This window comes from Gopherus evgoodei, chromosome 1 (genome assembly GCF_007399415.2).
Source record: "Gopherus evgoodei ecotype Sinaloan lineage chromosome 1, rGopEvg1_v1.p, whole genome shotgun sequence".
NCBI classification, from domain to species: domain Eukaryota; kingdom Metazoa; phylum Chordata; order Testudines; family Testudinidae; genus Gopherus; species Gopherus evgoodei.
In genome coordinates this window covers 225,176,394-225,191,897 of record NC_044322.1, presented here as the reverse complement: position 1 = coordinate 225,191,897, position 15,504 = coordinate 225,176,394, and the positions used below count along the sequence as shown (strand labels likewise).

The 15,504-nt window shown below is 42.7% G+C and overlaps 1 protein-coding gene across 11 annotated transcripts in view; it reads left to right on the top strand.

Moving 5' to 3' along the window:
- RIMKLB (ribosomal modification protein rimK like family member B) overlaps positions 1–15,504 on the top strand; it is a 94,170-nt gene that overhangs the window by 58,083 nt on the left and 20,583 nt on the right. For all 11 annotated transcript variants that reach the window (XR_003997154.1, XR_003997159.1, XR_003997155.1 and 8 more), the window contains exons 4-5: positions 11,681–11,911; positions 13,844–13,930. Coding sequence is in view for 1 of the 11 variants with exons in the window: in XM_030537960.1 (XP_030393820.1) it covers positions 11,681–11,911; positions 13,844–13,930 (318 nt within the window). In the remaining 10 variants the exon portion in view is untranslated. The remainder of the gene's footprint in view (positions 1–11,680; positions 11,912–13,843; positions 13,931–15,504) is intronic.

Below are 15,504 nucleotides of genomic sequence, written 5' to 3'. Positions count from 1 at the left end.
TGTAGCTGTAATAAATAAAAGGGTGGATTGACATGGAAAGAGAAATCAAACTAGATCATCCAGCATTAAAGTATTTTAGAAGATCCCATTTCTGCGTACATTAGAGTCATCTTAGATGGTGTGAAAGAGGCCTGGGAAAGGGAGAAAAGAGCTTTAGGAGAGAATTGAAACAAATTGTGGTATTCTTGAGTTGATACATTGAGGCTTTTCCAAATGAGAGGAGCTGCAGAGGAGAAGGTTCTTGAGCACTCAGTGAGGAATGAGATTTTTGGGAAAAGGTGGAAAGGGAGCTAGTACAAGATGAATAGATAAGGTTAAGATAGGTAGAAATAAATCCAGAGACGATTTCTAAATAAGTAATACACTTGTATGATCCCTTGAATTCTAACTAATATGTACCAAGTATCAGTGGAGTAGCAGTGTTAGTCTGTATCCACAAAAACAACGAGGAGTCTGGTGACATCTTGAAGACTAACAGATTTATTTGGTCATAAGCTTTTGTGGGTAAAAGCTCAGTTGTCCAAGCATCTGAAGAAGTGGGAGTTTTTACCCACGAAAGTTTATGCCTAAACGAATATGTAGTTAGCATAGTGCTCCTAGTAGCAAGTTCGCATTTTTTCACCCTCTGCCTTTTGTGGTTTGCGCAGGAATGTATGTAAGAAATGTTCTTTGCCCAATTCTTAAGGAGAGAGTGGAAAAACAAAAAAACCACAAGTTGTGAACTCTGAGAACTGCAGCTTGAACTATTCACTTTACCAAGCACAAATCTCTCTTCTCCCTCATCATAACTTTGGATTTAATATGTATATATATTTTTTTGAGGGGGCGGGAGAGACTTTCTATGGTGGTTCTGAATTGATGAATGAGAATTGACAAAAAAGGCCCAGTGCTTGACTGTGTCCAGTTAAGTATACAACATAAGTGGACCTTTTAAAAAACAAACAAACAAACTTTCATTACTTGAGTCACTTCAAATTAGTAGCAACCTGTGAAAGGTTTGGTTTAAGTGCCTTGGTTGGCTTCACACATCAACTCTAAAAAGCAGGAGTAAAATCCAGTTCTTCAAGGCAGCATTCAACTGTCTTGACTATGAGGCCATCCTTTCTTTCCCTGCCTCTTTAACTACATACCTTCCAACTTCTGCAAAAAATGAGGCAGAAGTCCTATAGTCAAAACCCCCTCCACTACACAACCCTGATTCATCTCCAGAGCAAGTCCATCCTGTGCTCTGAGTGAGGCAGGGATTCTGTCTTTTCCGACTCTGATGCTTTCACTGGTAGTAAAGATGGAGTTTATCCATGGAGCTGAAGAGCTTGTGTGCCTGTATCTTTTGTGGGCTTTGTAGATCTAATGGGCTTAAAGTCTAGTTTGGGTAAGTGAAGTTGGCAAAAGTAAGGAAGGTGCATTGTGGGGTGTGCTCATTTTACTATTGTAATCATCAACTTTAAAGCATTTTTGATGACTTTTCAGTGAGTCAGTCCGGTTCATAACAGGACAAGTGTCTGCATACTCATAATAATTCCCCCCCCCCCTTGCATTGGCACTTATTGGCAATTTCAGCAACGACTCCAAGGATAGAACAAGTCATAAAGGCTGAACTCTGCTCTCACTCCCAAAGATGGTCTCTCCTGGGCAATGATCACTCCCATTGCTGGGATGATGTGGGAAACTCGCACAGCTATACTATTCTGGGTTAGAATGGAGATATCCTACCTCCTAGAGCTGGAAGGGAACCTTGAAAGGTCATCAATCCAGCCCCCTGCCTCCACTAGCAGGACCAAGTACTGGTTTTTGCCCCAGATCCCTAGGTGGCCCCCTTAAGGATTGAACTCATGACCTTGGGTTTAGTAGGCTAATGCTCAAACCACTGAGCTATCCCTCCCTTCAATCATCCAGTTTGTCATTTGGGCACTTTTCATCGTTGGTACATTCACAGAGGAAATTTAGAAAAAAAGTCTAATTGAAATCCAGCTTTAAAAAGGAAGGTCCAAAATGCTCAAATGTTCTGTGTTGCTGGATCAATTGCAGCATGCTGAAAGGGAACTTGCACAACTGTGCTCCTTTTGACTTGGTGTATATGTCAGAGACTCCTGCAGGCTTGTTTACATGACATAGATGTTTTTTTTAAGGAAGGCATTTTATTATCAGTTGGTTTTGGGCCAGGAATTCCGCGAGTTTGGCAATACCAAGCCAGGAAATCTTGTGTTGCAGATTTTAACGTTTTGTAAACAGCAATTATGCAAGTGCAAGGTTTCTCATGGATAAAGTTTTTCCTTCCTTGCCCTAAATGCATCTTAACCCATGTGTCTTCCTATACTCTAGAGCTGTTGATGTTTAGAATTTGCACATAACTAGATGTTTGCTTTATGTAATTACATTGTAAATATATGCCCAAACAATACTCCTTGTGTTTGTGTGTTAAAAATTATATTGCATATTTAACTTTATATTAAAATTCTAGTGGTCAAACACTGAAACCTAGGAGTCTGAAAACCTGGGTTTGATTCTTGAGTACCACAGTCTTAGATATCTTGGCAAGTCATTTTACCTCTTTCTACCTCAGTTTACCCATCCATAATATAGGAGTGATAATATGTAGTCAGTTTTGTAAAAAGATTTGAGTTTGATAGATGAAGAGTTTTGTTATAAATGTCAAGTATTTGTTATGATGAGAGATAAAACTTGTTAAAATCTTTTGGCAATTTTTACAAGTCCATGGGGGTGTTGTACCCTTTTTCTGAATAGCTTTCTGCCTCCCTAAAATTCACTCCACTGTTTCAGCTGAAAACACAATTCTTCACAACAGTTTGGGACAGGAAGTGTAATGTTGTGTCACATCTGAACAGCTACTAGTAAAGTGATTCTTATAGAGTTTGTAAAGGATTTGGGGGGAGAATGATGGGCACAGTGAGCTGTAAAGATGTCAGACACTCTCAAATACTTCTGAAGGTGCATGAATTAAGATGTTGATCAGACCTGGACATAGCGTCTTGAAATAGCTTGATCCTTTTTAGTAAACTAGAATGCCCTCAGTGCAAAAGTTATCTGCATTCTCAACCTAGCAGCTTCAGAAGGATGAGAGAGACAGCTGGCTGTGAGGCTGAAACACTAACGATAGTTGTTGAGCTTGGAAAGAAGGCGGGTTCAACTAAAGTTGAAATGTTTAAACACTGATACATCTTTGGAATAATGAGGAGTCTGGTGGCACTTTAAAGACTAACAGATTTATTTGGACATAAGTTTAGGTGCCACCGGGCTCGTTTTTGTGGATACAGACTAACCCCTCTGATACTACTTTGGAATGTAATCTTCCCTCTTTAAATATTTAATGTCTTAGGAACAGTTGCCTTTTCTGCAGAAAAGGTGGTTAATGGATGGATGTCACAGTGAAGCAGCTAGAGAGACCTCTGGTGTGAAGAGATGGGGAGAAAGCATTCTTTCCTAGAGAAATGCATAAAATGGCAGTCAGTCCAGCTTGTGGCGAGGAAGCTGCGATCCCATCTATCTCACCATCAAAATAGGGTTGGCTCTTATATGAGTGTATTGGTGATTCAAGGACTGCTCATTTTACTCACTCAGTTATCAGATGTTGTTTTGAGGGGCCACCCTTCACGTGAGAGCGAGAACTGGAGCTTCAATGGCTTTTCCCCCTTAAGAGTAAAGTATCCTGGCAAAATTCCATCTCAAGTAATTACATTGTGCATTGCTAAAATTCCTTTTACAGCATCATCTGGATACAGTGAATTAAATTCACCGAGTAGAGTTAGAGCTGCCACATTCTATTGTGGAGACATCTGCCTTGCAGAGGAGGGCTAAGGAATGGCTGTATTACTGAGTGTAAAACCCTATTTAAATGTAAGATTGTTGTTTTTTATGGTGCTGTTCAAGCTCATCTGGTCTTAGGTGCTCCTTGTACCAAAGAATCCCAAAGTGCTTTATAATGATTACATATATAGGAGTTGCTCCTTCCCCCTCTCCCCACCCCCCCTTTAAAGCAAATATTTTTGCTGGCAAGGGGCCCCAAGTGGATACCAGTGAAGTACAGGAAGTGTCAATACAAGCTTCCTTCCTCCAAATGTGCCTAAACCTGCTAGGGCTGAGGATGAGTGGATAGCTATGTCTACCTGGCGTATTCATTTGTGGGCCTCCACTGAGGCTATGTCTGCATTATCACAGTAAGTTGACCTAAGTTACTCTATTCCAGCTACTTGAATAACTTAGCTGGAATCGACATAGCTTAGGTCATCTTACTGCAGTGTCTACACCATGCTGGATCGATGGGAAATGCTCTCCCGTCGACTTACTTTACTCCTCTCGTTCCTTGTAGAGTACTGGAGTTAACTGGAGAGCATTGTGCCGTCGATTTAGTGGGTCTCACGAGTCCCACTAAATCAACCCCTGGTGCATCGCTCGCGATAGTGTAGACGTATCCTGAGACTGCCACGAAGGCAGCCAGTTAATCATGTTGAGGATTTTTTTGTCTATGGACAGATGCCTGCTGAATGCTGGCCTGAAACGAATTCATTTCACATAAGATGCCAAATAGCCTGGGAAGTAACTTATTACTTCTGTCCAAAGGCTAGAATGGTACCAGTACCTTAGAGGTGAGATACTCTGCATAATGTTTGCCAAATTCTCAAGCCATTCAGTCACTTCCTATAGCTCTCTGGTATCTTGGTTTGATTTCATATCATACGTATAGATCTATTCTTTGAAAAGCTAATAAGCCATATACATAAACATGTTACTGCATGCCCACAGCCTAATGAGTGGATTTATAAATCTACTCATCAGGGCATTCAGTTCTCTTGGATGTTCATTTGACTACAAATGACTGCATCTAAGGGCCAATGCTAAATAAAAGCTTATTTTTCAAAATGGCAGGAGCTGGCTTTCCCATTTGCCTTAATGGAACTGCCTCTCATTGCAGTACTCTGTTGCTGGGAGACTGCAGCTAATTTTTATGGTGCGCGTCAGTAGCAGTGACTCAAATTATACATTTCATTGAGTGCCTTTTTCCTCTTTGTTTTTAAACTGTCTTCTCTAAAGGGAGAGAAAATGCTTTTTGTTCTGTAGAGAACAGTGTCCAGACCAGTTTGAATCTAAACAAAGGGCCAGATTATCCTCTAGGTTAAATCATTATAATTGCAGTGTCACTCCATGGGAGCTGATGGCCTGACTGAATTTGCACCAGTTGTAACAGTCAAATCTGCTCCAAAATATTTAGAAGGACATCGGAGGTGGTTTATACTTCTCCTTCAGATTGCTGCATCCCTTTTGCAAGTCCTGCAGCCGAAACCTTCTCAATTTAGTGTATTCCATTTTAAGGGAAAATGCCAAAGTGGATTCAGAGAGTTTTTTGGTCAGATAACTGCATAATTCCAATTCACAACACAAAAATATACAACAGCTACTGTTGAAAAAGCCCTTTCCAGTAACAACTGTTACTCAACTTGCATGTGTCTCAGTACATGCATGTAAATAGGATAACGAAAAGTGGGTGTGAATGGAGATTTAGGCGGGGAAGAGTGTGTCTAATGGAGAATGCTACTGTCTAATTGCTCTGACAACATCAAAGTTCTCTGCTTGCCAAATCAGAGTTCCTTTTCATGTTGAAGGAAAAGGTGACCCTCTCCCTGATGATTGCATCTCGCTTGGGTTTTTTGTAGTGGATATTCTTGATTTTGTTTGAGAAAGCACTGTAAAATGGTGTGTGTGAAGCCTGCTTGCTTAAACACGTAAGTCATGTCAGCTGCAATGCGGCAGTGCTCGGTGCTAATGAGGTGAGCTTTCAGAGCAGCCTTCCTCTTATGTGCTCGCATGCTCTGTGTGTGTGTGTGTGTGTCTATCTATATATATACATACATACATACATACATACATACATACAATGATATGTATATATAGTAGGAGAGAGGGTTGGGGAAAGGGATCTGTATTGGGAATGGCTCTGTTTCTGCTCTTTCCAAAAAAAAAAGGAAGTAGGGGGAAGGGCATCCATCTCCATGCATTGCAGGGCAGAGGTGGCTTCTCCTTTCTATTAAAGGCATGGTCTGAAATGTATGTTAGGTGGGAGGAGAGATATGAGAGGAAGAGGAGCAGAAAAGACCTGTCTCCAGGAAAAAGCATTAATTCAAGTGCTCCTTAAAAGCAAAATGAAACACAAACTGTCAATATAGCAGTTGTATACAATTAATTGGTACCCCTATTTTAAAAGTAAATGCCCTTTTTTGTTATGGGGATAGTCAGCAAATACACTGTACCAGATTTGAATTGTTCCTGCTGGCTTCCGCGGTTTATGGAAATCTAAGTGCATTGTCATCTCTCTTCCTAGATTCATAGATTCTAGGGTCAGAAGGGACCAATGTGATCATCTAGTCCGACCTCCTGCACAAAGCAGGCCACAGAACCCTACCCATCCACTTCTATAACAAACGGCTAACCTATGCCTGAGTTATTGAAGTCTTCAAATTGTGGTTTGAAGATCACAAGCTGCAGAGAATCCACCAGCAAGTGACCCATGCCCCACACTGCAGGGGAAGGCGAAAAACCTCCAGGGCCTCCGCCAATCTGCCCCGGAGGAAAATTCCTTCCCGACCCCAAATATGACGATCAGCTAAACCCTGAGCATGTGGACAAGACTCACCAGCCAGCACTCAGAAAAGAATTCTCTGCAGTAACTCAGATCCCATCCCATCCAACATCCCATCACCAACCACTGGGCATACTTATCTGACGATAATCAAAGATCAATTGCCAAAATTAGGCTCTCCTGTCATACCATCCCTTCCATAAACTTATCAAGCTTAATCTTAAAGCCAGATATGTCTTTTGCCCCCACTACTCCCCTTGGAAGGCTGTTCCAGAACTTCACTCCTCTAATGGTTAGAAACCTTCATCTAATTTCAAGTCTAAACTTCCTAGTGTCTAGTTTATACCCATTCGTTCTTGTATCTACATTGATACTAAACTTAAATAATTCCTCTCCCTCTCTAATATTAATCCCTCTGATATATTTATAAAGAGCAAGCATATCCCCCCTCAGCCTTCTTTTGGATAGGTTAAACAAGCCAAGCTCTTTGAGTCTCCTTTCATAAGGCAGGTTTTCCATTCCTCAGATCATCCTAGTAGCCCGTCTCTGAGCCTGTTCCAGTTTGAATTCATCCTTCTTAAACATGGGAGACCAGAACTGCACACAGTATTCCAGGTGGGGTCTCACCAGCGCCTTATATAACTGTACTAACACCTCCTTATCTTTGCTGGAAATACCTCACCTGATGCATCCTAAAACCGCATTAGCTTTTTTAACGGCCATATCACATTGGCGGCTCATAGTCATCCTGTGATCTACCAATACCTCAAGCTCCTTCTCCTCCTCTGTTGCTTCCAACTGATGCGTCCCCAATCTATATCTAAAGTTCTTATTATTAATCCCTAAGTGCATGACCTTGCACTTTTCACTATTAAATTTCATCCTATTACTTTTACTCCAGTTTACAAGGTCATCCAGATCTTCCTGTATGAGATCCCGGTCCTTCTCCGTGTTAGCAATACCCCCCAGCTTCGTGTCATCCGCGAACTTTATTAGCACATTCCCGCTTTTTGTGCCAAGGTCAGTAATAAAAAGGTTAAATAAGATTGGTCCCAGAACCGATCCTTGAGGAACTCACTAGTAACCTCCTTCCAGCCTGACAGTTCACCCTTCAGTACAACCCGTTGTAGTCTCCCCTTTAACCAGTTCCTTATCCACCTTTCAATTCTCATATTGATCCCCATCTTTTCCAATTTGACTAATAATTCCGCATGTGGAACTGTGTCAAATGCCTTACTGAAATCGAGGTAAATTAGGTCTACCGCATTTCCTTTGTCTAAGTAGTCTGTCACCTTCTCAAAGAAGGAGATCAGGTTGGTTTGGCACGATCTACCTTTAGTAAAGCCATGTTGTACTTTGTCCCAATTACCATTGACCTCAATGTTCTTAACTACTTTCTCCTTCAAAATTTTTTCCAAGACCTTACATACTACAGATGTCAAACTAACAGGCCTATAGTTACTTGGATCACTCTTTCTCCCTTTCTTAAAGATAGGAACTACGTTAGAAATTCTCCAGTCGTACGGTACAACCCCTGAGTTTACCGATTCATTAAAAATTCTCGCTAATGGGCTTGCAATTTCATGCGCCAGTTCCTTTAATATTCTCGGATGAAGATTGTCCGGGCCCTCCAATTTTGTCCCATTAAGCTGTTCAAGTATGGCTTCTACCTCAGGTGTGGTAATATCCACCTCCATATCCTCATTCCCGTTTGTCATTCTTCCATTACCCCTAAGCTCCCCATTAGCCTTATTAAAGACTGAGGCAAAGTACTTATTTAGATATTGGGCCATTCCTAGGTTATCCTTAACCTCCTTTCCATCCTCAGTGTGTAGCGGTCCACTTCTTCTTTCTTTGTTTTCTTCTTATTTATATGGCTATAGAACCTTTTACTATTGGTTTTAATTCCCTTTGCAAGGTTCAACTCTACTTGGCTTTTAGCCTTTCTCACTTTATCCCTACATGTTCTGACCTCACTAAGATAGCTTTCCTTGCTAATCCCACCCTTCTTCCACTCCTTGTAGGCTTTCTGCTTTTTCTTAATCACCTCCCTGAGATGCTTGCTCATCCAGCTTGGTCTACAACTCCTGCCTATGTTTTTTTCCCCCTTTCTTGGGATGCAGGCTTCTGATAGTTTCTGCAGCTGTGACTTAAAGTAATTCCAGGCCTCTTCTGCATTTAGATCCGCAAGTTCTTCAGTCCAATCCACTTCCCTAACTAATTTCCTTAATTCTTTAAAGTTAGCCCTTTTGAAATCAAAAACCCAAGTCCCAGTTCTATTTTTTGTTTATCCTTCCATCTAGTTTGAACTGAATTAGCTCATGATCACTCGAACCAAGGTTGTCCCCTACAACCATTTCTTCTATGAGGTCCTCACTGCTCACTCAAACCAAATATAAAATGGCATCCCCTCTTGTTGGTTCTTCAACTACTTGGTGAAGGAATCCATCAGCTATCACATTCAGAAAAATCTGAGCCCTACTGTTCTTGTTAGCACTTGTCCTCCAGTCTATATCTGGGAAGTTAAAGTCTCCCATGATCACACATTTCCCATTAGTGTTCACTTCCTTAAAAACATTAAAGAGGTCTCTATCCATATCCAAATCAGATCCCGGCGGTCTGTAGCACACCCCAAGCACTATCTCAGGGGAGGCTCTAGTAGCTTTCTTTCCCAGTGTGATTTTTGCCCAAACAGACTCTGTCTTGTCCATTCTATCACTTCTTATTTCTTTACAGTTAACTTCCTCGTTGACGTACAATGCTACTCCACCAACTTTGCCTTTATTTCTATCTTTCCTAAACAGCACATAGCGTTCAATACCCGTACTCCAGTCATGACTACTATTCCACCACGTTTCTGTTATCCCTATAATATCTGGTTTCACTTCCTGCACCAGTAGCTCTAGTTACTCCATTTTGTTCCCTAGACTCCTCGCAGACTCCTGTACAGACATCTTAATTTTTGCCGTTTGGCTTCACTCACATTCTGTACCCTGTTAGGCACAGACATTCTACCACCAATATCTCCTGTTAGTCTGTTATCTACACTACCCTTCCTCCTTATGCCAATTCTTCTGTCCACGGCTGTATCCCCTCTTATGTTGTTTACTTCCCTCTCAAGGTTAAATTCCGGCGTGGAGATCTCCTGAACATCTCCCAACCATCTCCCCCAAATTTCTAGTTTAAAGCTCTCTTAATCAGGTCAGCGAGCCTCCATCCTAGAAGTCTATTTCCCTCCTTGCTCAGGTGAAGTCCATCCCGAGAGAACAGTCTTCTGTCTGTAAATGCTTCCCAATGGCCGTACATCCCAGAGCCCTCCTTATAGCACCACTGCCTGAGCCATGTGTTGATCACCATAATCTTGTCACACCTTTGTCGCCCTTCTCTAGGAACCGGCAGAATCCCACTGAAGATCACCTGAGCCTTGATTTCCTTAAGCGTTTTCCCCAGTCTGGCATAGTCTCCCTTGATACATTCCAGAGAGTATCTAGCCGTATCATTTGTTCCCACATGAAGGACAATCAACGGATTCTTCCCTGCTTCCGCTAGTATCCTTTTCAGCCTCAGGTCCACATCCTGTATCTTAGCACCCGGCATACAACACACCCTTCTTTTCTCCCAATCAGCTCTAGTCACAGGCCTGTCTACTCTTCTCAGTAAGGAGTCTCCAATCACGTAGACCTACCTTTTCCTGGTAACACTGCTCTTCTCCGGTCTATCCCCCGCACCCACTGGTTGCAAGTCCTCTCAATTCCTATTCCCCCTTGCAATCCTCCTGGGGCTCACATGTGGTGTTGCCTCCATTGACTCCTCCCCTCCTCTTGCAGGACTATCAGCTCTTCTCTTTTTCCTTGTCCTCTCTCCTTCAGCGACCACCTGTTGTGCCCCTTCTTCATTTTCCAACTCTGCAAACCTGTTCCTGAGTTCTATTTCTCCTTCACTGGCCCGTCTTTTCCTCTGCCTGGTTCTCTTAGTCACATGCTTCCACCATCCGCTTTCCTCCCCCAGCAGTCTCTCTTCTGAATTCTTTCGGCCTGCTTCCATCTGCACATCTGAGCTTATCCCTTCAGCCCCCTCGTGTCTGTGCTCCATCATCTGCTCAAACCCCTGTCTAAACTCAACCAGAGTTTGCACCTGCATCTCCAGTCCTCGGATCTTCTCTTCCATCAGCTCTATCAGGCGGCACTTCATGCAGACAAAGCTCTTTTCAGGCGCCCCCTCCAGGATCATGTACATGCCGCAGCTTCCACATCCAGTCATCCTCATTGTGTCTTTCACTGCTACCTCTGTATCAGTCGTGGCCTTCCCACCTGAAGCCTAGTAGTCGAAGCAACACAAGCCCCCAGCAGGCACCAGACCACCACACTGTATCCCTTAATCAGCTTGTCAGTTCCTCTGTCTTAGTCTCCCCTGCAACCTCCCCCTGGAAATTCCCACTGAAACTCCCCTGTTTACAGCTCTGTTTGCTGGCTCCTGTGCGGCTGCAGCTGTCTCTTCTCTCCTCTTTTAACTATTATGGTACCAATAGCAAGTGCCATCACCTCAGTGAATTGCACGGAGTGATGGGATTCCATCCGTTTTCACTTTATTGACCTGACAAGATGGTCAAAATGACTTGCTCCCAACCCGCTGTCATCTGCTGGGTCCTCCTCAGGTGACCTGACATCTTCCAAAAGCAACCTCATCATACTTACTTTCCTGGAACTTGTTTCACTCCAACTTTCCCTCCTACCCCATCCCTCCAGACACACAGTCTGTTGGATTAGATTGGTATTTTCCCATCTCTAATAATTCATCACTCTGGGGTCCAGTCCAGGATTGTCCAGTCCTAGTTTTAAATATATCAGGGGGGACAGGAAGGATTTTTTTGCCTCTGTGTACAAAGTGGCACAGTTGACCAGGTGTATTATAAGAGTAATAAGGTGGTATTTAAACATAAGGCATTAGACATCTGTTAGATGCAGAATACAGATGGACTGATGGTGTGATCTGGTATTGTAAGTATTTCTATGCTTTGTTTATCTATCTGTTGTCTTCTTGAGGCCTTGGAGTTGATTGGAATGACTTTCCTTTCCTTCCGTTCTGTAGGTCTCCGGGTGAATGGGGAGCTCATTACTGCCTATCCACAGGTGGTGGTTGTACGTGTGCCAACACCCTGGGTCCAGAGCGACAGTGACATCACGGTCCTTCGCCACTTGGAGAAGATGGGCTGCCGGTTGATGAATCGGCCCCAAGCCATCCTCAACTGCGTCAACAAGTTCTGGACCTTCCAGGAGCTGGCTGGTCATGGTGTGCCTCTCCCAGACACCTTCTCCTATGGTAAACCCATTGGCTTAAAAGGGCAGTATACTAAAAGCACTTATAGCAGCTAGAATATTAGTCAAGTTTAGGAAGGCCCTTATTATTGGGTTGCAGTGTGTAACTGCCCTCTGGGAGTGTTGTGTAGTGGCTAGATTGGGGATTGGGAGTCAGGTCTGCTTGATTGTTCTATTCTGGGCTTTGTTGTGACACCGCGGGCAAATCATTTAGACTCTGTGCCCCGCTTTCCCCATCTTTAATGTGGGGTATTGTGAAGATTATAATCTAAAATACCTTGCTCAACACACACATAACGTGCGGAACTTGATGCATTACTGAAGTCAAGAATTTAGCTGTATCTGAAAAAGGATTAGAAATTTATATATGATCAAGAACATCCACAGCTATATTGGATAGGAAAAAATGTATAAGAGTTCAAATCCATATGCTTTATTACCAAAAACTGCCTGGTAGTAGGAAAATAACTTCCCCTATGGGATGATTATTCAGTCTTTGTCCAGAAGGGGTTTTACTGCACCTTCCTCAAGTGTCTGGTACTGGCCACTTTCAGAGACAGGATACTGGGCTAAATAGACCTGTGGTCCGATCTAGTATGGGTACTTCTTTGTTTTTAACTATAATGTATTTAAGAATGGAAGATTCCCTCTCAGCCTTCCTTTCCGCCTAGGAAAAGGGGAAGCTTATTGTCTCTGTGCAGATACACCAACAGGCTGTAGTAATGGGATCTGTCTCCCAATCTCCTTGACAGGAGAACTGATCCATGAATAAAGTCTGTCCACCTGTTACATAAACTAATGTGATATAAATAAAACAGATACTTAGTTGAAAAGTGACTCTGTCCTTGCATTAGAGATGCAGATATGCTAACTGTTGAGGAAGGGAAAATGTGTGTTGTTCCTTTGAGAAAGGGGGATGTGAAGCATGAGGGGTAACCGGAGTGTATCTCCCAGCCTGCACAGCTCTCCCTGTCTGTATAACAAATTGGACTCAGGGTTGCCCCCTCTTCTGTTTTAAGTGGTAGGTGGCTTGTAAAGGGTGGCATTGCCAAGAAAAACAGGAGATGTTGAGCTGCTTCTGTTCCATCGTGAGCAGTAAAATCCAGGGCAGTGGCAGCTGCTGCTGATTTTCAGACCATCACCCTGACTTGAGTTCTCTGCTTTATTGCACAAGCCTCTGAGCGCTCTCATTCTCCCTCCATCTAACCCCCTCGCTTCTGTTCCCCACACTATAATCAGCCCTCTGAATGAAGGGTGAATTGAGCTCAGGTAACCTTTGTTAGGCTATCAGGTAAACAACATTTAAAAACTACTCTTCTAGTGGCTTTATAGATGCAGTGGGATGGAGGAGTGGAAACATTAGTCCCGGAGTTAGGGAGGCAGGCTGAGATGTGAGGAACTCAGATCTAGGAATCTGGGGAGTAGAATGGGATAGGATTTTGGAGGGTGTGGTTCCCTATATCACATTTTGTCCTCCTCCTACATGTAGCCAGGATGGACCTGTGTCTCCAGAGCATCCCCCTGTTGGTTCCCTGCCAGGTAGATGGGAGGCAGGTAGGTGAGAGTTGATAAATATGGAGAAGGAATAGGGAGCAGGAAAGAGCAATAGAGTTTGGGGCATTCAAATTTGGTGATTGGGTTTATCCTCATGGATAGGGATCAGGAGTTCCAGGGAGTATTGGGGCATATTTGGAAGGAAGATGAGATAAGGGCAACAGTACCCTTTCCCAGTTACTAAGGGTTAATGTCCCATAGATGACAAGTGTCAGGGAAGTGCTGACCCTTCTGAATGACCTGCCTTCTATTAACCTTTGGCCTACACTGCTGTCTTCAAGATCAGAGGTGGAAGGGGTGTAGTCTGTATCCAGCTGTCACAGATTAGATTAGTAGTATCCGACTGGCAACATGTAACATTTTTTGGTTCTCTTCTTGTCAGGTGGTCATGAGAACTTTGCCAAAATGATTGATGAGGCGGAGGTGCTGGAGTTTCCCATGGTGGTGAAGAACACACGAGGTCACCGAGGTGGGTGCAGGGATGTGAGGAAGAAGTGTGTGGTGGTAACCAGCATTCCAGGATTCCATGTGTGGTGAATGGAAAGGATTTGAAGAGGCTTTGTGTTGGGGGTTAGACTTTGATTTCATTCTCTGTCTAAGTCCTTCCAACTTCTGAATTGCTTCTGAGCGTTAAACAGACTTCAAACTTGGGAGGCAGTTTTTATACAGCTGGTAACTTGTTCAAGGAGCATAGAATAGAAATAACAGGGGTCCTGCATGTGGTGCATTGGTAGAGCTGTGTGAGGAGCCAGGACTGGAATAGCAGAAGGTTTCTACAGTTTTTGACTGAATGGCATGGGCAAAACTGTGGAGAGAGGCCCCAGGACTTGGAATAGTAGTGGAACTGAGGGGAAATTTCTAAATAGGCTTATGAGACTACATCTCAGTTCAGTGAACCTCTATATCTTTTTCTTTCTGCTTAGCCTTAGCAAGGCACTAAGTACCAAACTGGACCTAAATTCTACAACTGGATTTCTGATTCTGTGACATCAGTGCAAATTCAGCAGCAGCTGAATAAGAACTTCATTTTGTAATTTAAATGTTAAGTGTTAAATCTGTTTATTTTAATGTTAAATCAGTATATTATCAAATGAAGACAGGTGTAAACTGATGCGTTTCCACACAGGTGATTGCACCAATTTAACGGAATAAACTTTAAAAAACTGATTTTAGTTAGTGATGAAAGTTTCTTATGTAGCCAGAGCTTTTTACTCTGGAGCATGATTATGCAGGAAAGGGTGAATTTCATATCTGTGGAATATGTGGGCCCAGGATTTTACTTGACATTATATGGTATTCTGCTGATTAGATCTACTAAATAAAATCAATTAGATAGCTTACAGCTATCAAATTTCTTCTCCTTCACCATCCTAGACTTGCATAAACCCCTGTTTATAAGGGGTACTTTAAAACACACTTAATCCAGTGTCTCTGTTCAGTGCCATTTCAGTGGCATGGATTCTTAGATGAAAAGCTTCCTCCTAAATACTTTGAAGTTAAATACAGAAGAGCAGATAGCAAATGATATTTTAGAAAACAAAGGCTTGCATGTTATATATGGTGAATAAATGTAACCACTCACACCTAAGGCCATTTTCAGTGCAATTTGCATCAGTGCAAATGGGCACATCGTTTTTATCAAAATGCCACACATCTCTGGTACCACATAATCCCACTGAAATGGGCAATTTCCTACCATCTTCCAAGTCTTCATTTTTTTCATCCCCATTTTGGGAACAAGTAGCTGTGAGATTGGGGAAGTAGAGGATAAGAAGCAGCATGAGGAGAATGAGCTTCAGTGCTGTCTGGGACTGAGTAGGTGGTACCAGTATCATCTTAAATCCTTCCAAAGCAGTGCACCATTACTGCTATCTTCAGCAGTTCCATGTTATATAGAAGTCTTTTGCTACACAGACCCTAAGCCCTGAAGGAGCAGAGTCTGCTGATGTGGTACCCCCAACACAGTACTTCATCTCCTCTTCCTTCTGCTTTTTTTTCCCGTTTCTTCATTAAATAGGCAGTTTATCAAGGGATTTTGTAATA